Here is a 22,744-nt window from a genome sequence, read left to right on the forward strand (position 1 = left end):
AAGTGTCACCGTTTGAAACATCACAGTGGCTTTGGCGCGTCAATTTAGAGAACCCGTCGGAATTTCGTCCCGATCACGCTTACTGGTGGATATTTTGAACTATGGCTTTTCAGCCAATCATAGAAGGGCTTCCCTGAGTTATACCACAGATATGAAGACAAGATACATCAGCGTCTCTAGCAATCCAGCTGACTGGCAATGTGGCAGCCATGTTGTTGGGAGGGACGACGTTCCCATCCAAGTCAATGCATGGACAGAGAAATTAAGTAGTAACTTGCTAATTTCTCCACTGATTTTCATGGTTTACTTTTTTTGTCAACATGTGCTATTAATGTAGAACAGTTTAAAAAAAACAAAAACTTTATTTTTTTCTTCCCCTCCTACACCTGTGAAAGGTTATTCCCAGTTGCCTTGTTGTATGCAATGTGCCGGCATCTGTGTTGTTTCACAGGTGAAAATATTTGTTGGCTTTAAAAAAAATAATAATGAGATATATATATTAAAAGCACACGCTTTGGCATTGACGAACAAAGTAAACTTAATGAAAATCGGTTCAGAAATGAGCACATTCTGATTTATTTTCAATGTCCACGTGTTGCCTTGAATGGGAACGTCGCCCCTGCCAACATGGCCGCCACATAGACATGTCGCTTAACTCGGCTGCTATAGCGTGCCGGTGTATTGCGTCTTCCCTTCATAGCTGTGGTTTTACTCAGGTTTGAAGGTGTGTTTTTAACCAGATATCACCCAAAAAGGACACAAAAACCTCAATTTCCTCAACATCTGATTTTCTAAATTCTTTGTGTTGTACTCGGGTTGATGTGGCCATTCCAACCTCACTCAACATTTTTGGCGAAATTTTGTCATGTTGCTTGCTCGTAGTACTTTGCCTTTCAAATAGTTCACCGTTTACAGAAGGGGTGTCCAAAAAGAAAAATTGAAGGATGCAAGGGCCACTTGCGTCTTCCTCGCCTTTAATTTATTCAACACTGTACTAGGGCTGCACCATATTAGACAAAATTGACATTGCCCTTTTTTGTAACCCTGCGATGTAGATTGCCGTCTGAAAAATACACAATGACATACTGGTGACATTTGAAAAGCAGCACATATTTTTAGTTTACAATAGCTTCAGTAGACCCTCAACAGAAGTCGTCTGCAAGTCATTTAGCACAAGGCTCAAACTCCCCGCCCGCCACTACCCGGAGCGGGCCGCTTGGCGCCAGAAGCGAGAGCCCGCTCGGGGCTCGTCCTCCCGACCTCACCAGGTTAAGTAGGAAAACCAAATAGTTTCTTTTATAAAGTGCAAAAAATGTGATGGTGTTCACGTTAACAGGATGTTATCCTGTATTTTTCACGTTGCAATTTATATCGCAGGGTTAGCAAAAATGGCATAACCTTTATCACAGTATTGTGCAGCCCTAGTGTGCGCGCGCGCGTGAATGAATGTGTGACTGTGTGTGTTTGTATGCGCGTGTGTGTATGAGGTCACATTCAGTTGACTCCTGTTTAACCCGAGCCGATGTTGTCGTCACATCATCCGGCGCCTTGGTTGGCCGTGTTGTTGTTTTTTTTTTTTTTACCTCAGTGTCTCTCAGCGAATGGTCCGTCTTGTTCTCGCTCTCGCTCGCCTCGCTGGCAACAATAGTATTGATTTTGTTTGTCTCAAATGTCTTTGTGCCTTCTTTTGTTTTTGGGGGGCAAGCGCACCCCTTTTGTCCGCCTTGTTGTTGTCGCCCATTCAGCAAAAGAAACTTTTCTACTCGTGCCTTTTCTGTCTCCGTTCACGTTTGCGTTTCTTTTGAATTCCACATGGTTTCTGTCGGTCTCACAACTCTTTGTGCCTTTTTCTCTCACTTCTTGTCGTCGCTGGGACCGTCGTGTGTTGAGGGCGGCGGCTGTGCGCCCCGCTCGTTAGTTTCAGGTACTACAATGAATTTATTGATTATAATATAAATATAGTGAAATGTTAACACATTTTGTGTCTTTATTTGTTCACGCTCATGTGCACAGCAGTCACACATCAAATGGAGAGATGAGGATAGGAAACCTTAAGGAAATCCATCCATTCTTTTTCTACACCGCTTCTCCTCACGCAGGTCGCGGGTATGCTGGAGCCTATCCCATCTATCTTTGGGCGAGAGGCGGGGTACACCCTGAAGTGGTCGCCAGCCAATCGCAGGGCACATATAAACAGACAACCATTCGCACTCGCATTCAACCTAGCATGCATGTTTTGGGGATGTGGGAGGAAACCGGAGTACCTAGGGAAAACCCAGGCAGGCATAGGGAGAACATGCAAACTCCACACAGGCGAGGCCTCAGAACTGTGTGGTAGATGTGCTAACCAGTCGCTCACTGTGCCGCCCCATTAAGAAAATCATGACCAAAAAAAAAACTTTCTAATGAGCAGCCACACACTTCCTTAGCTGACGTTGAGGTCACATTTAGGTGAACTGGAGTCTATCCCAACTGACTTTGGGCAGAAGGCAAGCTAAAACCTGGAGTCGTCGCCACCCAACGGCAACGCGCGTATTGACCAACAAGCGTTCACACACAAAGACAATTTGTTGATCTTCAATGATGATAACTTGCAAACGTCTTGTCTTGGGCACGCGGGATGGAAGAGCCACAAAATCCGAACGACACACAGGTTGCAACGCTGAATGTCAGAACTGTCAGGCCCGCCGCACGCTGTGTGATGTCCTTGAATCCAGAAAATCGCAAAGAAATGACAGTTGGCAACTCGCCCCGAGCACCTGGATATATGGACACCCTGAACTGCACATGAAGTCTATATTTTCAGTGTTGGGAAGATGACTTTGCAAACATAGTTGGTTCCAATTACAAGCAATCCTGTTGAAAACACAAAAGTATTTGCAATTTTGGTATTTATGCATGAAACATGAAGTGGATGCACATGATTTGGTTTCGCGGGGCCCCCGGGCCACCAGTTTGACACCTGTGCTCTAGTGGGACGCAAAAGAATCACTGAATTCACAAAAAAAGACAATCAAACATAGAATGAACAAAAATGTCAACCAATGCCAAGGAAATGAAGGGAGATACCATTTAAAGTACAGTTAAGTTGTATTTAACTTTTAAGTTCATTTGTATTTAAGCTTTACGAATTTTGTCGTGAAACATTTTGGTAAATAAATAGTCTAATATATTTTAACTGATTACATTTAAGCGCAGTCTAAATCTTCAAACTGCATAATAATACAATGGCTTTGAATAATATTAGTACACTTTTTTTGTGAAATAAAAAAATCTGCGTTGGTTTTGAAACTTGATGGTGCTAGGAGACCTCTGTGTTAATGTAGCTGGTACTTAGTGTAAAAATTGTTTCCTGCATTATACGGAAGCATACCGGTATTGAAATCCAAAACTTAGGTTTTTTCTCAGTAATTTGTATTTTTCTTCTGTTTTTCAGATATATATATTTTTTTAATACTCTATATTGTCGAGAGTGACTCCGTGCAGACTCCTACCCGCACATATTCACCCTGCCTTCGACTATATACCGTACCGCTTCAGAACACAAAAAAATATATATATCACGAAAAACGCGGGGGGGGGAATTACTGCGAAAACAATTTTTCCGCCAAAAGACAACAGTGAATGACTTCGAACAAACGGATTTGTTTTCCGGTGAATGCAACAGGCTTCTGTAGTTTTCCGATGAATGTTGCGTGATCTTTTTGCTCCATCGCGTAAACGTGGACGCGCCCGCGCGCGAGACCGAAGAAATGACGCAGATGCTGCGCACGCGCGCCGCCTGCCGTCCATGTTGTGTCGGCGGAGGAGGCTAAGCGCTAACGGCTAGCTTAGCTCGCGTCGTCCTCCTTTTCGCCTTTCTTCTGGGATCGGCTGCGCGGACATGTCCTCGGCTCGTCGCCCCGCCAGGCGGCCGCCGAGCACCGAGACCGTCGTCGCGGCTCTTCTCTAAGCTAAGCTAAGCTAGCGTTAGCCCGCGACGATGAGCGACGAAATGTCTCCCGACTTCGTGTTGATGCGTCTCCTCGTCTCGGCGGCCGAGTACGAGCACCTGGAGCACCTGGAGCACCAGCCCGAACACGTCACGTCCGGGAAAGCCGGCCTGGTTCGCGGCGGCTTCGATGTGGACTCAGGCGGGGCCCCGACAGGCCTGGGCTCGGCCTCCCCGCACTATGGCTCTCCTCTGCCCGGCAAAGGCGAGCTGGAAGGCGGACTGCTGATGCCGCAGGCCCTACCCGACTCCGACGACCCCTCGCTGCCGGCGGAGGAGAACTTCGACTTCCCCAGGTCGACCGGGTCGAGGGCACAGTTGATGGTGTTCCGGAACCGGATGTTGGACTTTGGCCTGGAGCAGCCCCCTTTGGGGGGAAACGAGACACGGTGGGTGGACTCCTCGGAGTCAGGTTCTGGTTCGGCCGTCGACGCGGACGAGCGGGACCCCTGCTTCGGCCCGTCTCCTGAGGAGAACCGCCAGTGGCGTCCAGAAGGATCCGATCCGTCTGGGTCGGTCCTCTGTCACCCACTAGGTAAGTGGTCTCCACTGACCCTGCTGGATTCCCGGAGCAATCGTGGTGCCGGTGATGAGGAACTGGTCCTGGCTCTGAACCCGGGACCAGACCAGGGAGGATGCAGGGAAGGCAATGAAAGGGTAGCAGCCCCCCTCCCTCGGTGCTCCTGTCTCCTGTCCTCCGGGTCAGCGGCGCCAGGCGAGGATCCGAGCGAAACCAGCGACGCCCTGCTGGTCTTGGAAGGGTTGGGGGCGGACGGAGACGTCGGGGAGGGGGGGACGTGTCGGAGAGCGGGGCCCGTGTTCTCCAGCGGGACCCTCAGCGGGCTAATGCAGCAGGTCCACAGACTGGCAGGGGAGGCGGGGGTCTGCACCCATCAAACGTGGAGGACCCCCACGGCTAGCTCCCTCCGGGACCGGACCGGCACCTGTCTCCGAGCTGCCCCCCCGTCCCCCGCCCCTGAACCGCAGCGTCGCCCCCAGCACCAGTCCCGTTCCCAACCTCAGAGCCGGGCCACCACCCCCAAATTGGGCTCGGCCACGGGCGGGCGCTCCGCCTCCCCCCTGGTGGTCCTTGAAGGGGACCCGGGCGGTGACAGGATGCCCAGGGGCAAGCCCGGGAAAGCGGGGTCCCTGAAGGTGCGCCTCAGTAAACTGTTCCGAACCAAGAGCTCGTGCGGGGGGGCGGGGGGCATCCTGGACAAGAGGCCGTCCATCACCTCGTCCACCTTGTCGGCGGGGAGTCTGGTGGACGTGTGGGGGTCCACCTGCGGCAACACGGAGGACGGCGGCAGGTAAGGGGTCGAAGGTGGACCGGGGCGGTGGCCGCGGTCACGCGCTAACGCTCGCTTCCTGTTTGCCAGGCTGCAGACGCCTGCGCTGACGTGCACGCCGCCCTTCACCGGTGAGCGCACGCTACATGTTAACGCGTAACCTCCTCTTCTTCTGTGATGTCACTTCCTGTCTTCTCCGGCTGTCTGTCTGTGAAGGTGAGACGGTCTCCTTGGTGGATGTGGAGATCTCTCGGAGGAACTGCCTCCACCCTCCGACTCCTCCACCTCCACCCAGACGGAGCCTCAGTCTGCTCGGTACTGCTTCCTCTTCGTCTTTGTTTCTACTTCCTCTTCATTTTTAATTCCTCTTTCCCACCTTTCTTGTATTTCTTCTTGTTCCTCCCTTCTCATCCACCCTCATCTGTCTTGTCTTGTCTTGTCTTCTGTCTCTCAGATGATTTGGGGGGTCCCCCTCCACCGCGGGTTCCTTCGTCCGAGCGTGTCGGTGGGGCGTCGATGCAGTCTCTGCCACCCCGCCCGGTGGGCGAGCCTTCCTCCCTGAGCACCATCCAGCACAGCCTGAGTCTCAACGGTGGGTCCGCGTTTGGCCAGCTCGCGTGTAGCGTGAATGGCGGGGAAAGTACGAAGCTTTCCATTGGAATTAACGGGAATGAAAACAGAAATGTACTAAATTGAAGGTCAGCTCTGACGGGGGGGGCTGTGGCTCAGTTGGTAGAGCGAGTCGTCCACTGACCAAAGGTTTGGTGACTGTGGCTGAATCCTGGCTGTGACTCTCAGCTGCCTAAGTGTCCTTAGGCAGGACACGGAACCCTAAATTGCCTCCAGGTCGGCATTGTAATGAGATTCTGTTCTCAATTTTACATATATAATAGATGAGGCATGTAACAATATTCACGATATCGCGCAATTAAAAGTGCCTCACTATCGTCATGGGCTTGTCTCGGTATAAAATAATGAAGCGTTGTGTTTAAAATGTAGTTTTGTGCCGGCTAAACGCTGCCACACTGCTTAGCAAGGCTGCTCCAGCTCCATAAATGCACTCGATTAGACGCGTAACCCGTGTGAACACGTAGGTACGGCACAGAAAAATACACTGATTGGCCGACTGGCCCTCGTGACCCAAAGGGTCCGCTAGGAGAGATGTAGAAGAGACGCACTCGGTGCCCCGAGTCCCTCCCAACGGCGGTCTGAGCGTCGTTTCACAATCGATTGGGGCGAGAGGCGCCTTGTTGTTCGCGCCGGCCTCCGTCCCGGCAAACGGAGACCCACGGACCGGGATCGGCCGTTAGCGGATCTCCGCTTTGCGAAGCCGCATTCCTGCCGCCACCGCCGCTGGGAAGCCCCGCGAGCCGGCCCTTCGTGGGCCACCGCTCCGCCTCGAAGAGATGATCCACCAAATTATTGAGGCACTAACCCAGCAGCACTCTTTAGTGGTGCACTCGTGAGTGTCGAAAGTTGTTTATGAAAGAACATCACATGGAAAGAGAATACCGATTCCGACTCCCCGTAACAACATATCCAACCCTCCACCAATACATTACAGTAGTCCCAAGAATGAAATGAGAAAATTGCTCCACTCCATACAAATACAGATATCAATCCAAAAATAAATGTGACATACTTCCCTCCCTTCGAATGAAATGTCCACATTTCAAATGAAAACATAAATACAGAGGCTCCTCAGACAATTCTTCCCATGCCTTTAAGAGTGTTCCTGTGTTTATGACCGTGCCAGCATCTTTCCTCAGACTCATTCCTGCGGGGGCTGCCCAGGCCCGTCCCCCTGCGGGCCGACGCCCGGCACCCGCCGCCGCACCGCCAGGCGCCCCGCCGCTCCCTCGAGCGCCCCGACGGCGGCAACTTCGCCAGCAGCCTCCGAGAACTGGAAAAGGTCGGGCGGGCCGCACGCGGCGACGGCGAGCGGGCATTTGTGTGAACGTGTGCGTGTGCTCACCGTGCAGTGCGGCTGGTACTGGGGTCCCATGACGTGGGAGGACGCCGAGATGAAGCTGAAGGGCAAAGCCGACGGCTCCTTCCTGGTGCGCGACAGTTCCGATCCTCGCTACATCCTCAGCCTGAGCTTCAGGTCGCAGGGCGTCACGCACCACACGCGCATGGAGCACTATCGAGGTAACGTTCACGCTTGACATCGCTACGTCGGGCCACCCGTGACGGGCCGCCTGTGCCCCCTTAGGGACGTTCAGTCTGTGGTGTCACCCCAAGTTTGAGGACCGCTGCCATTCAGTGGTGGAGTTCATCGAGCGCGCCATCACGCACTCCAAGAACGGAAAGTTCCTCTACTTCCTGCGCTCCCGAGTGCCAGGTAGGCCACCACCCGCCCCGCAGACGCCGAATATAAATAGAGCCCAGCCCGCCTTGGTGCCGAATCCTACGTGAATGTCGACGACATATTGAATGTGGAAAAGTGGCACTCGTGAAAAATACGAAGTCGCCCCGAGCTGATCACGTAGTTTGCAGCTGTTCGGTATCGAGTGAAAAAGATTGGATTCTTTTGTAGTTTCTTAATTTCAGGTCATAAAGCAGCATTTATAATATTTTTATTTATTTGTTTTAGAGATGATATTTAATCAAATAAGTAATTTGTTAGCATTGGTATTTGGTGCTTGTTTACTTGGTTTGAACCATTGGCTGTCAACCAGTTCAGGGTGTACCCGCTTCTCACCCAAAGATAGCTGGGATAGGCGCCAGCACGCCCGCGGGCCGCCTGAGGAGAAGCACTATGGAAAATGGATGGACGGATATGTACATAAAAGACAGGAGATCGTCCGGTGTTCGTTTGATGTCCTTGGTTGGGAAGTGCAAAATTGGGTCAAAAAACAGACCAATTCTTCCACTGTTAAAAGATTTGTTGATCTGCTACATAAAGTAAAAAAATCATCTATTTAACAGTTTTGGTCGTCATGTGCGCGGTGTGCTCTGAGAATCTCAATACAGCAGACCACACACATAAGTTTGTGATTGTGTTCCACCGCCAATCTCGAAATCTCGCATGATCACAGGTGATCTAAAACCAACAAAAACACACTTTTGGATATGTGCCGATGGTTGCCGGTGCCGGGAGCCTTGTAAAATGGCGATGTTTTCAAAAAGAAACTTGCTTTGGAAAATGCTTCTTGCCGTCTGGGGAAGTCACTTTTCTACAAAAAAACGACCTTGGGTGAGACGTGCTTGTTTTCATTCAAGTTCGCTTCCGTGTTCGTCAATCTCTGGAGCTTCTTGGATTGGCTATATTTTGTTCCACGTCATGACTCGGGAGAAGTTGGCGTTTTCCACACACGAAGAGTTTTGCTCGTAAATATTCAACACGTTTTCTCTTGAAGATTGTTGGCCCTGACCTTTTTCGGATCCTAAAACCAGGTCGAATCCACTCTTAACACACCTGAGACCAATCTTTTAAGATAATCTTCGAAGATTGTCTGGCGTTTGACAAGCTTGGTCGGGAAGGAGCAAAATCGGCACAAAAACAGCACTATTGTCTTTGTGTGTGTAGCGGGCCTGCGTTTGGACTATCTTTCAGCTGTAAGGAAAATGTTTCCACATTTCAGTCTGTGCGTCTTTTTGCTTACTGAGCTGCAGACGAGCGTGAACACTGGTGGCCATTTCTTTCTCCTCCCGTCCACATGGACGCTCTGGGGAGTGGCGCTTTTTATAGGCGCTGCCCACTGCAGACGGCACTGTGGCTGGCAGCAGACGCACAAACTGGGTGTGTGCAAATCTTATAATCACAAAGAAACTCATTCATCTTTTTTTTTTTTTTCTTCAATACAATAATTTATGTGTTGTTTTTGGTGCCTATCTGTTTCCCAACTATAATAGTTATAAAGGTTTAGTCCTTGACTTGCATGACTTCAGTGGTTATCAAACTTTTTACACCAAGTACTACCTCAAAAAATACACCACCATAATGGCCAAGATTAAAATGCAGTCAAAAAAATACTGAGGTTTTAGTTCTAAAAAGCACATTCACTGTACTTAAGCTAATTACAACTGAACTGTACTTTAAATAAATGGTCTGCACATGAAAGGTAAAAAAAAACAAATTTTAAAAATACTGTACTGGATTTAAAAAATAAAATAAAAATGTTAAACTTGCATAGCCACAAGCCTCATTGTAATATTTTTTATTGTATTTCATGTTTTGAATGTTGTAAATTAAAATGTAATTCAGTGATCCTTTTGCTTTGCCTTTTGCTTTTGTCCATAAACTGCATGAGTTTATGGGCAGATGTGCCACATCCAATATGGCGGATGTATTTCCGTATATCCACCGTCCATTAATGTTTGACCGACTCTTGTGAACTTTGTGTTTTCAGGTCTGCCACCTACGCCGGTGCAGCTGCTGCATCCCGTGTCACGCCTGAGCAGAATCAAGTCCCTGCAGCACCTGTGTCGCTTCTGCATCCGCCAGCTGGTCCGCGTGGACCACATCCAGGAGCTGCCGCTGCCCACGTCAGGCTGCGCCCGCCGCCGTTCGTCGTGCGGAGTGGCGGCGCGCTCGCTGAGCTTGTGTCTCTTGCCGTCCGCAGGCCGCTGATCGCCTACCTGCGCAAGTTTTACTACTACGACCCCGAGGAGGAGGCTGGCGACACGCAGACGTAGCGAATCGGCACGCGCTGTCCAATGTAAGTCCAACCGACCGGCCAAAGGCTGTCTTTCTATGTGAGCGCTGCCGTATACGCCGCAATGTTGACGTTGCTCCTCGCTTCTTCCTTCTCTAAAGAAACAAAAAAGATGAACAACATTTGTCCGTGTCTCCGTAGACAGAATACAGTCGCTTTGTAATTGCTGGTCATCCCCCGTTGGATTATATATGTTCGCTTCCTGGACTGTCCTCATTTGGACCCCAAATTCTTCCCATTGGTTAGGGCACTGCATCGCCACTCCCACCACACACACGTGTGCCCCTCTCCCCTCCTGTCCTATTTGATACTGGCTTGGTCCCTTCCTCACAGGATGTAACACTCTCGTTCTACCGTTAGCTCATTGACTGCCGTGGATGTTTTCAACTGGAATCCAAGTCTTTACTGCCCTCGACGTACCCATCCGTCAAGTACGTTTTTCAACGGGTAAGCGTGCGAGAGGGTCTCGCCCGGCTTGTGTTGGTGCAACGCAAGCTTCTACGTATCTGTAGTGACAAACAGACGCATGTAGATGGCGGTGTTGCATCACTTTGGATTTCAGATCAGCACCGCTTTTGAGTAAATTAGGCAGTGAATCTCGGCTTGTCACATTGATAATGAGGGATGAATGCCAACACGTCGGAGGTTGGACAAGATTAGGCACCTCACACTCCAACAGAGTGTTTATATGTGTTGCGTTAGGTTAGGTAATAGAACGTGTGTGACGCGATCATGACAAAAGATGATGCCGTTCATGGAGTGAAAGACGGACGTCATGTTAAAAAGCCACTCACGCGGTGAGTCAGGCGCGTTTCTTAGTTGTATGTTGGGAAATAAAATGATGATTTTGCCATCATAAGCACTTTCTCCATCTTGTTTTTGTTGTGTTGTAGTTTGAGGTGTCACAAAAGCAAACGAATATTAGCATTGACGTCACTGTTCTGATGGACATGTCTCTTCTCACAAGAAGCTCCTTTTCTCCACTTTTTGGTCAGAGAGTGGTGTTTTTGGTGAGCCCATATTCTACTGCTGATTACTAAAGAACAGAAACGCTCGGGGGGGGGGGGAAAGGTGCGGTCAAAGGTGAAAAGAAGAAAGTCTGCTCTTTCTTTTGGTAGGTTCTGTGCTATTTTGTCACAGAGCACAATATTGAAAAATCCGTCCTAAAAAATGCCTCAAAACTGCCAGCAGTGAATGAGTTAATGTTCTCTTTGCTGTGTTTTCCATACGAGCAAATCAGTCGCCTTTCGGCAAAGTTTGTCGTTTTGAACTCACAATAGGCCATTTCGTGAATCATATAGATCCGATGAGTTTTTCCTTTGGTGGGTGGGTTGCCGTCGTCACAGGCTGTTTCGTACTCCTTGAACCCTGGCAGCTAGATCCGTTGCACACATCGGCCTGAGGTTCCGCCTCTGGAGCGGACATCCTCTATTGCTACTCTTACGTTTAAGCAACATTTTTGCTCATAAGATCAGACAATGTCGTATTTGTTGCACTGGTCCTTTGTATTTTTGCGTTGAGGCGCTGCGGGTCGTGGCCCCGGTTGCGGTCCGAGCGGAACCGGCAAGCACACGTAATATCGGCGACAAGAGTTAATCCGCTAGTACTTCTTCTCCTTTGGGCCACAGCGCGTCATCCTGTTTAATTTATGTTACAATCCCCAAAATCCTTTGGGGGACACCCAAAGGATGTTTTTTTTTTTTTGTCAACCTTTTCATACCTTTGGTGTTTGCATGTCTGGTTCTCTCTTTTCTCTCCATTTTCTAAAATCCATCACATCGCAAACAATAGAGCGAGACAGACCTCCCCTGCCCAATAAGGGCAGATGAAAACAAAAATGAAGAAAAAAACATTGTTTCATTGGGCCTTTGTAAAAACGAACCCCCTCCATCTGCGGCCACTATTCGATTAAAAAGGCTAAAAACGTTTTCCTTTTCATCGTCCTAATTGTTGTTTTTGGGACGTCACAGGATGAAGTTAAAGCCGGCCAGCCAATCAGCTCCCTCGCTCTGTGGCGTATCTGGGTGGCTCCTCTGAGTCTGATTGGCTGCTGAGGTCAGCGGGAGGAAAAGAACTGCTCGTCTTCTGTCGGCGCCGTCGTGTTTTAGCGAGGACGCTTACCGCGTGGCTCCCTGGATCCTTCGAAATAAAAATTGTTTACAGGACGCCAGCGTGCAGGAAGTTGATGCGGTCGCATGTAAAAGAATCCCAAGCGCCGCCGCCGCCATCCTGGTGAGTGACATTCAGGATGTGGGCGGGGCCCGGGCCCTGACGATGTCACGGAACTCGTGCTGGGACACACATCCGTAATGATGTCATCATTGTGAGATGTCAATAAATGTGGGCGGGGCTCCTCTGCCTGCTTCCCGTTTGTGTGTCAAAGAGCATGTCAATCAAAGGGTCAAAGGTCAGGTTAAAGTGTAACCGGGAGCAAACAGCGCAGGGGGCGGAGCTACACCGGCTCCCGCATAGGAAGCGCAAGAAAGATTTTTGTGCTTCACTTCAAAGACGCCATGAAAAACTTTAACGGGCGGCTCGTCGTCTTCGTCATCTTCGGCCTCATCTGCGTGGAGCGTGCACGTGAGTCCCACGCACGCACGCACGCACGCACACACTCGTTTGGGGAAAAGAAAATAGAGGTGAAACGACACAGATGATGAGTAGCGGAGGAGGCCGATAACCCGTATTTCGGGCCGAAAATCATCAGCTGTAAAAGGGAAACTATTTGAACAATGCCGACTTGGGCGCTTCGTTGAAATGCCTCTTAGCAAACGTTATATTCGACAGATTTTCCAGATTTGTAACTTTTGTATTTTTATTTTTGACCATTGTTTCTCAAAGCTTCACACAAGAGTACCTACCACCTAACAAAATATTTATAATCTCCAAGTGCCACCAATCACAATAGTGTAGCATAGTAGGCCTATGTGCTCATCAAAAATGAGGCAGAGGCTTTATTCATAAAAAATATATCATTGTAACATGAACACTGCATAAATATAGGAAAATAAAAATATATCGCACATAAGTTAAGTAAAAATGTTACCTAGTTAAAAGTTTTTAAAGCATTTTGAAAAGGTTAATGCAAATTTCTTGTACTTAAAAGTACAATACAACTGAACTGTACTTTACAAATATACTGTGCTGTACTGGATTAAAAACAACTGGTCATTGTACATTGTAACGCACACTGTACATTTGATTCAGTAGTTCTTGTTGTACCACTAGGAGGAGGAGGGGAGGGGGGGGTGCCCCCCGCGTACCACTGGTGGTACTCAAGAATCTGTTTTAAACAATAGAAATCTTAGTTTTAAAATTCTAACAAAAGTTGGTTCTAACTGCTTTTATCTTGAATTGAGTCTTGTGACTACGTTGCTGTGTTTGATTGCTGATATTGTATTTCTTCATTTTATATCGTTCTATGTTTGAGCCTTTCAAGGTGACCTTGAGTGACATGAACGGCATCCAAGATGAAATGCTCAAAAATCCACATGATCAGACTCTGATCAATCGGCGACAACTTTCCGTCCTAAATTTCTACCTCAGTCACAACGTCTCACCGATGTTGCTTTTGTGAAAAGAAGAATTCGCATTCAGTGCTACCTCGACTTACAAAGTTCCTCCAGAGTGCTCGCTCGGTCCGTGTGTCTCGCTCTATGTCGAGAGCCAAAATTTGAGTCCGAAGCGAGCTTCAGATGAGCTGCCACTCGAACGAAGTAGGGGGAAAAAAATGGTGCGACGGGGGTGCTGTGGTGCCCTGGCGTGTGGGCAAGGAGAGCCCATGCACTTTCAACCGTTTATTGAGTGGGTGGGACAAGCGGTCAAAGGCACAAATACGAAATGACAACACTTGCAGCCATCTGCTGTAGGCCACAACTCACGCTCAGATGCTCACGCCCCTTAAAGGTGCGCATACAACCGTATGTAAAATAACCAGATCTTCTTTGCATTCTTTCATCGTTTTCACGCACTAAGATGCTAGTTTTCGTTCTAAAAAAAATTTTAAACCCCCAATTTGCGCAATGATTGAGAATCGATGAGACTTACGAGTGGTCATAGAATGAAGTAACCTCGTAAGTCAAGTTACTGCTGTCGTTGCATCATAAATGAAACTTCATTCTGAACAAAGTCCAAATAAACACTTGAGTTTCGAACTTTCGTGTGTTGAACTCCTGGAATGAGCCCAGTGCGCGTGTGTGTGTGTGTGCGCGCGCGCGCGTAGAGGCTGTGACGTGTTTCTCACGCTTCGAGCGGTCGTCGGGCACGTGTGCCGAAGAGCTCGGGGACGTCGACGAAGACGACTGCTGTCTCAATCCGCACTACGCTTACGTCACACAAGATGGAGAGTGCCAGTCCTGCGGGTCGGTACGCGCGCACGCGCGCGCGCGCTCTCGGGCGGGCGCGCACTGTGACGTCATAAAGCAGCGCTTTCTCGTCTGTCAGCCCTCCGACGTGGTCTGACTGGTCGCCGTGGTCACCGTGCACCGCCCTGTGCGGGGAGGGCGTGACACAGAGGAGCAGGGACTGCTTTGGCATCGGCCAATCGGACTGCAAGACTGCTGACCACACGCTGCAGACCAAAGCCTGCAACGGCACATGCTGCAACGGTACACGCACAGCCCACGCCAGTCCTCGTTGGATTGACTTGTACTTTATTTGGCCAGGAGATTCGCAGTAAGACACAAATCTAAGAAATACAATATATTGCGTCATAGACAGCGAAATACATTTTAATAATTGATCATTTATACATTATTTCATCTAAATCTAAAGAAAAATCTCGCATTCAGCATATTTTAATTCATGAACTAATTGATCAATTGTCAATAATACAATGAAATATGATGATACAATTTTGTTTAATTTTGAATAAAACAAATTCATTCAATCATTTGAGTTTGCATTTTCAAATCGAGAGCGAGATTGGAATGTAGCCTCACTTCTCTAGCTAGCATTAGCACTGTTAGCCAAAGCTGCTACATGGATAGCATGGCTCTTTCGTTTCTGTAACACTGAAGGTTATCGGTTTTAATGAATTAAATTTGTAAAATTGTTTATTACATTTTAAAAATTGAGCAAAATAGTCTTTCTTTTGGTCAAAATGTATTATTTTCAATGTTTCTACCTCATGTATGAAAGCGCTGGCCCATCTGTCCCTTTTGCCTCTCCTCATCTATACTTTTACACTGAATATATTTTGCATTGTATTATTTTGATGATGTAGTTTGTTTTATGTATTAACAACAAACTTACACACTACGCAAAATACAGCATCGCGTGACTTAAATTCTAATGAGTATAAAAGATGAAATGATGTGTGTGTGTTAGAGGGGTGGAGCTCGTGGGTTGCCTGGTCGCCATGTTCGGTGACGTGCGGAGGGGGCGGAGTCAGGAAGCGAGAGAGGCTCTGCCCCGCCCCTCCCGAGTGCCTCTCGGCCTGCCTGGGCGCCTTCGAAATCGAGAAGTCGTGTGAGGCCCCCGGCAATTGTCCAGGTGTGTGCGGCAAATCATCTTCATTGTCATCATTTTTAGTTTTTTATTCATGTTTATAACGGCTGTGATTTCCAAGCAGGTCATCAGGTGTGAATGATCTGATTTCACTTCATTGCTCCAAATATTTTTTCTTTCTTTACGCAATTTAAGGGATCGTTTTGATGGGTTTTTCCAGTATGCGGTAGACCCCCACATATTCGTGGTTTGATATTCATGGGTTCACCTTTTTGGAGATTTTGGGGGGTACGTATCCACCGTTATCCACAAAAACAACCATCGCTTATTTGCAGTACCCCCCACCTTTTAGCTTTTTGGTTTGACCCGATCCCTCGCTTAGTCGCTTTTTTTTTTTTCCCCCCCAAGGAGTTGTTTAAAGGTTTGGTATAGGCAAGGAAAATTCATTTACATAGCACATTTCATAAACAAGGTAAATCAATGTGCTTTACATGATTAAAAGAATTTAAAAACAAAGAGCAACATCACATTTAAACATGAAGTACAAAAAAATTAAAAGACAGCTTAAAGAAGTCATACAGTGCAAGATAAATCATTTAAGAAATGGAAATGCTCTAAAACGCTCAATCATAAGCTTGAGGGAAAAAAAAAGAATCGTTTTTAGCCTGGACTTCAAAACATTGACACTTGATTCCTTCTGTTATTATTCAACTTATTCCATTTGTGTGCAGCATAATAGCCAAATGCTGCTTCACCATGTTTGCTTTGGACTCTGTGCTCCACTATCTTATCTGAGTCTGCAGATCTCAGAGCCCGACTGCGTTTATATCACAGTAGCATTTCTTTCATGTATTCAGAACCTAAACCATTTAGTGATTTATAGACCAGTCGCAGAACTTTAAAGTCTATTCCAAAGCTGACTCGGAGCCACTGTCGAGACTTTAACATTGGAGTAATGTGTTCTGATGTCTTAGTTCTGGTCAGAACCCGAGCTGGAGCGTCCTGAATGAGGTGCAGCTGTTTAATGCTCTTTTGGGGGAGTCCAGTCAGAAGACCATTACAGTAGTCAAGTCTAGCTGAGATAAAAGCATGGATGAGCTTCTACTGGCGCATGCAAGCCTCCACTCTGGATATGTTCTTCAGCTGCTGGAAGGCTGTTTCAGTAATTGATGTGATATGACTGTTGAAAGTCAGGTCAGAATCTATCAGCACACCAAGGTTTTGCACTTGATCTTTGGTTTTTAAAGAGAGTGACTCCAGATATTTACTAACAGTGATCCTCTTTGCAGCCAAAAACAATTACCTTGGTTTTGCTGTGGTTTAACTGAAGGATTTTTTTCTTCATCCGGTTATTCATTTGTTTAGACTGTGGTACAACACCTTAATTGAACTGTGGTCACCTGGGGAGACTGCTCGATAGAACTGTGTGTCATCTGCATAGCTATGATAGTCAACATTAAGGTTCTGAAGAATTTGACCCAAGAGTAGCAGACTATATACAGGCTGAACAGAAGGGATCCAAGAACTGACTCTTGAGGGACCCCATATGTCATTGCCATTTCATGAGATTGAAAACTTTCCAATGTATAACTCCCAACATTTCTGTTAGCCAGTCTATGTTGTTTCGCATTATATGTTAGCATTATGTGGTTTGGTTGCTGTTTAAATGCAACTTATTTGTTTTATGTGTCATAAATGGCAAGCACGTTCTACCTCTCATTTGAAGAACTGTGCGAGTGAGAACAGGTGCTAAGGAATACTTTAGAAGTATGTTTTAATACGTTTAAAAGTGTAAAATGCATGTGGGAGGGGTAAAACTATATTAAAACTAAACCCACACTGACCCTCCGACAACCCCCCACCCCCCCGTCGATGATTACCTTTCGATCGGGAAACCAGCCCGTCAGAGAAAAGCTTCCGATGGGGAAAATCCATCCCAGCACTGTATCAACACGACTGTGTGCATGCGTGTGTGCATGAGTGTAGTGCACGGCGGGTGGTCGTCGTGGTCATCGTGGTCTTTGTGTTCGTCCTCGTGCGCGCATGACGACGTGGCGTTGCCGTCCAGACAGCGCCATCGCTCCTGCTCTGACCCCGCCCCTTCTGCCGATACGGCGCCGCCCGGGGACGATTGCCATGGAGAAGACGTGCAGCTACAGAGCTGCGGCGACATCCCAAAATGTCCAGGTGGGTCTGCAGCAATTTTTCACATCTTGTCACTTTTCACTGGGCAAGGTTCTGGGTTCGAAGCCGGCGTCATCCATGCGAATGATTTGTTCGCGACACGTGCCGCGCCATCAACTGGCAACTAGTCGATTGTTTGTCTATGCCCTGACATTGACTTCCAAACGCCGCTAAACTCCGCCCAATATGATGTGCCTCTCCTCAGTGGACGGCCAGTGGGGGGAGTGGTCGCCCCCGGGAACTTGCTCCGTCCAATGTGGGGAGGGGCTTCGATTGGCCACCAGGCAGTGCGATCGGCCTCCGCCCAAATATGGCGGACGACTCTGCGAGGGACCGAGCGGCCGCGCCAGCGCGTGTCACGTCACCTGCGCAGGTGCGCGCGCACGTGCGCAGGTGCGCGCAAACACACGCTTACATGAAGTGTGATTGACAGTTGATGGATCCTGGTCCGGCTGGTCCCATTGGGGCGAGTGTTCTTCTTCCTGCATCCCGGAAGGCGGAGCTCCTGTCAAGACTCGCCGCCGCTCCTGCTCTAGCCCCGCCCCTTCAATCCTCCCCCCAGGTGACAGTTGCTCTGGCAACAGCAGCCGCACACATATCGGTGGCAGGCCGTGCGTTTGCTCCATTTGGTAGCTGGGTCCTTCGGCGGGTCCAGTGCTCGTCTTTATGCGCACTCACGTTTGGCTTGTAAATGTCGGCCAGCGCTTCTGATAGCGTTGAGGCCACCGGAGAAACCTTCCCGGCCTTGACCGCTCACCAATGACAGACCCCGCGTCTTCGGTTGTTGTTGCAGGTGAGGGTTGCCGTGGCGACATCAGCTCCGCTGAGGCCTGTGACCATCTTCCACATTGCACCGGTACGCACGCTCGCCGGCCCCTCCCGCAACCTGTCTGCCATGTTGACGTTGAAAAAAATCTAATGACTTGGAAAAATACTCAACAATTCTAGATTCTTGTTTTTTTTGTTTTTTAAAATGGCTGTTTGGGGGGGGGGGGGGGGAATATCCATCCATTTTCTGAGCCGCTTCTCCTCACGCGGGTCGCGGGCGTGCTGGAACCTATCCCAGCTATCATCGGGCGGGAGGCGGGGTACGCCCTGAACTGGTTGCCAGCCAATCGCAGGGCACACACAAATATTGAGAAGATGACTTGGGAAATGTAGTTGTCTTACAATTACAAGTTACCCTATTGAAAATGTAATAGTGTAACTATTTCCAGGACTTTCTCAAAGTAAAATAACGAATTACCTTTATTTACATTTTGATGACGTTTCTTCCTTTTCTTTCGTTTTCTCAAAAAAAGTGGATTAAAATCATAGATTATTTTGAAATTAACCACATATTTGTTCTTTGCACAAATAATAAACTGATAACAAAACATTCTGAATGTAAATACATCCGAAAAAATGCATTTGTTGCATTATGTGTAGAGCATGTGGAAAACCACCATGCCATGTTGACCTAATGACAAATGTGCACAATTTAGACAATATTGCTTCAAATGACAACCAGATCAGTTGATGTTCAACAAAGAAGTCCAAAATTATAAAGCCAAAACTGTTCCAAAGTCAATGTACTTTTATGTCTTCAAAAGTGAAACTATGAGTTGAATCTCAGATAAACAAATAGATTGCACCACAAGGTGGGGCTTCGAGGTCATATTTTGAAAAATAGCATGTTTGCGACGACGACAGAATGGCACATGACCAGAGAGAGCCAATCACAAGCGTCGGATAGAGGAGGAGGTCGTCGTATTAAAAAAAGATATTATTCAAACGTAAGTCAAATTGTAATTGGGGAAATTTCCAAAGCAACTGTAATTTAATTTGACATTTTCTCCCTGTAGTGTAATGGATTACAGTTACATACATTTTGTAATTAAATTACATAATCTCGTTACATGTAATGAGTTACTCCCCAACGCTATCGATAAGAAATACAGCATAAAGTGGAAGACATGAAGAATGCCAGTTGAGAATTTTACTGTTGTGAGGTTGAAATCAGGGCATTTGGGCAATTTGAAGTGAAACAAGGTCTGTAAACAATTCATCGATTACGGAAATAGCTCTCGATCAATTTGATGATCGATTAGTCGTTGATTAATGGATGAATTGTCGCACCTGTAGTTGACGTGTGTGTTTGTGCGTGTGGCAGTGCACGGCGCGTGGGGGTCCTGGTCGTCCTTCTCGGCGTGTCCCGTCACCTGCGGCGTCGGACTCGAGGTGTCGCGCAGGAGCTGCGACAGCCCCGCCCCCAAACACGCCGGCCGCCCGTGTCCCGGCGACGAGCGGCGCACTCGCCTTTGCAACGTCGACGTCCACTGTCCGGGTGCGTCCTCGCCGCGCCGCACCTTCACATTCGAGCGGAATTTGTTCCGCGACGGCAAACGCTCGCTTTCCCCATTGACAGGAAAGGAAAGGCCGTTACGCCCGTCCAGCCTCCGCTTCACGTCTGTGTTTTTTAACAAGGAAAATATCCATCCATCCATTTTCTGAGCCGCTTATCCTCACTAGGGTCGCGGGAGGCGGGGTACACCCTGAACCGGTTGCCAGCCAATCGCAGGGCACACATAAACAAACAACCATTCGCACTCCCAGTCACACCTACGGGCAATTTAGAGTCGTCAATTAACCTAGCGCGCATGTTTTTGGGATGTGGGAGGAAACCGGAGTGCCCGGAGAAAAGCCACGGAGGCACGGGGAGAACATGCAAACTCCACGCAGGCGGGGGCGGGGATTGAACCCCGGTCCTCATAACTGGGAGGCAGACGCTCTCACCAGTCGCCCACCGTGCCACAAGGAAAATAGCACTTGATAATATTGTACTCTGGAAAAACAAAGTAATTCTTAATTAATTAGAGTGTAAAGAATTGTCATGATTTAATGCTGCAACCCAATTAATTGTGCTGCTCCTGATGTGCCCGGCTTGGCCACCGGGAGGCAGTATAAAAAACGTCAAGCGGACACAAATGAAGAAAACTTCAACTACTCCGTCAGCTGCTATGTTTTTAATCATTTTTATTGTAGTGGATAAAGAATATATGCCCTTGAACTAACAATGATTTGAATCAGTAATTTAACTATCACTTTTTTAATTAATAGATGAACCCGACGAAAAACTTTGATTTCTATCGCTTTATTTAAAAACAGGACATTATTTCCAATGAACAGTGCAGAAAATGCACAAACGTAAATTGATTGTGATTCAACCACCGGTTTGGTCCGTAACATTCGTTAGGAAACCTGGAAAAATGTTTATGATTGTTTCCCGAAATAAAAGCATAGATGTTTGGAAATGTCTTATTTAGAAGAGACACCAAGAAAACCAGTCCGCTTTCATGGACGACGACAGAAATCACAGAATATTTACTGTTGATGAGAGGCTGAAATTCCGAAGATTTGGACATTTTAAGTCAAACAATTTCTCTGAATGATGAAATTAATTTGGATTAATTTGATAATTGATTAGTTATTGATTAATTGTTGCAGAGTATTGTTATATTATCTGTCTATATATGTTGCTCCCCTATTTGTTAAAATATGCGTTGCTTCTAAAATGGCAGCTATCGATGCTAACCTTTAGCATGTCAATAGCGTTTCCCATTGTTTGTTAGCATTAAGCTAATCAGACTTTCTCATAAGGCAAAGCTTTGTTGTTTTCCATTTTTTATTCACGTTTCCTTTGCTGAGCGACTTTGTGTGCGCGTGTCCCGCAGTGGACGGCGAGTGGTCCGAGTGGTCGCCGTGGCAAAGTTGCAAATATCCGTTCCGGAGACGCGACATCCGCTGCAAGCAGATCGGCGGAAATCAAAATCGAGAGCGCCAATGTTTGCATCGAGCGCACAACGGCTCCATCTGCGGGGGGGAAGACCTCAGCCTCAGCCAGTACCGGGGCTGCTACGACGTCAGCAGTTGCTACCGTGGGTCACGCGCGCACACGCCACATGTAAAACGGCCACCGGGCTGACTGGAGCGCAACTGGTTGTGCGCGTGCGTGTTTCAGTGAAGGGCAGCTGGGAGGGCTGGGAGGCCTGGTCTCTGTGCAAGCCGGCGTGCGGAGGGAACTCTCGGCGCACCCGCACCAGGAAATGTCAGCCCGATTACAGCGATTATCGGTAAGTACGCACGCGGTCGCCTGACCTCGCACCGCCGCGTGACGTGTGCGTGTGCGTCAGCCCCACTATCAGTCGTCTGAAGCAGCCGGCCATCTTCGTGGGGACGCCGATGTCGGACTGCGGGGAGGCGCCAGGGGGCGTCACCGTGGAGGTTCGGCCTTGTGTCAACGTGCCCGCCTGCAACTGATGCCCGCGTGCGTGTTCTCAATAAAATAGTGGAGCATCACTGGTGTCTTCTTTAGCAGTAGATGACTCGCAACAAGAGGCTTGTGGCTTTGATCCCTATTTCCCCTTCACACGCACATAGAAGAAATCAATATGGCAGGATCATATTCACATTTGCTAACTTTAAAGAAGAACAAACACACGTTTGACTCTGGAGTCAGTCAGGATTTCAGTCCCTCATGTGGACGCTCGCTAAATGCTAACACCGCCATAAACGGGCTCACGGAAACGAGCATCGATGAAATCGAAACCTTCCGACAACACGCCCAAAGCAGCGACACATGCGGCGGCGTACGACAAGACTGTCAGGCAGCGGCGGTGCTGGCCTTAATGTGAAGTCTCGAGGTGGGCACACTTTGCACGTGCCAATTTCTGCCACTGCTCTCCAGAGTATAGCCTGTCTGCGACATGGGGGCAACCGCTCCTACTGGAGTGCACAATAGTCGGGGCCTTCTTTCTCTTCTTCTGGCTCCTAATTATACATCATGTCTTCCAGCAGAGCTCAATGCTGCCACCCACCTTGTTGTGACACAATGTGGTACTACACTAAAAGCGTGCAACTCGAAAGTTGGCCTGTTAAAAGATTAAAGTCATCAACACGCACGCGCACGCACACACACTAGGTCTGAGCAATCCGGTATATGCGCTACCTACTTCCACATTCGGCAAACGGGTCTCAGCACTTCAGAGGACCGTGACAAAGCAACCGTCGGGACTTGAGACGTCGACATGGCCCGCAACAAAATGGAGTTCGAAGCTAAAGACTTGCTGCGCTCTGGCAATGAAACACTCGTCCGGTAGATGGCGGTCACGTACAACACTGAGTGTGGCGTC

General features: G+C 48.2%; 2 protein-coding genes across 3 annotated transcripts; both read left to right on the top strand.

Annotated features, from left to right (window-relative positions):
- Nucleotides 1-1,580: 1,580 nt before the first annotated feature.
- Nucleotides 1,581-12,312, top strand: LOC133414615 (suppressor of cytokine signaling 7-like). Of its 2 annotated transcripts, XM_061700102.1 has the most exons (11): nt 1,581-1,924; nt 2,014-5,301; nt 5,371-5,411; nt 5,497-5,595; nt 5,735-5,872; nt 7,050-7,192; nt 7,263-7,431; nt 7,496-7,624; nt 9,636-9,771; nt 9,849-9,944; nt 11,912-12,312. In XM_061700102.1, exons 2-10 carry the CDS (start codon nt 3,983-3,985, stop codon nt 9,919-9,921), a joined length of 2,247 nt encoding a protein of 748 aa, XP_061556086.1. In that variant the 5' UTR covers nt 1,581-1,924; nt 2,014-3,982; the 3' UTR covers nt 9,922-9,944; nt 11,912-12,312. The 2 variants fall into 2 exon arrangements, with proteins under 2 accessions (XP_061556086.1, XP_061556087.1); XM_061700103.1 differs by lacking the exon at nt 5,497-5,595.
- Nucleotides 12,313-12,387: 75 nt separating this feature from the next.
- Nucleotides 12,388-21,902, top strand: LOC133414647 (properdin-like). Its single transcript, XM_061700157.1, has 12 exons — nt 12,388-12,521; nt 14,164-14,302; nt 14,385-14,548; nt 15,270-15,434; nt 17,376-17,576; nt 17,779-17,946; nt 18,007-18,135; nt 18,367-18,429; nt 19,726-19,899; nt 21,287-21,490; nt 21,574-21,685; nt 21,746-21,902. The coding sequence occupies exons 1-12, from the start codon at nt 12,455-12,457 to the stop codon at nt 21,870-21,872; spliced, it is 1,713 nt and encodes a 570-aa protein (XP_061556141.1). The 5' UTR covers nt 12,388-12,454; the 3' UTR covers nt 21,873-21,902.
- Nucleotides 21,903-22,744: the final 842 nt, after the last annotated feature.

This window comes from Phycodurus eques, chromosome 16 (genome assembly GCF_024500275.1).
Source record: "Phycodurus eques isolate BA_2022a chromosome 16, UOR_Pequ_1.1, whole genome shotgun sequence".
NCBI classification, from domain to species: domain Eukaryota; kingdom Metazoa; phylum Chordata; class Actinopteri; order Syngnathiformes; family Syngnathidae; genus Phycodurus; species Phycodurus eques.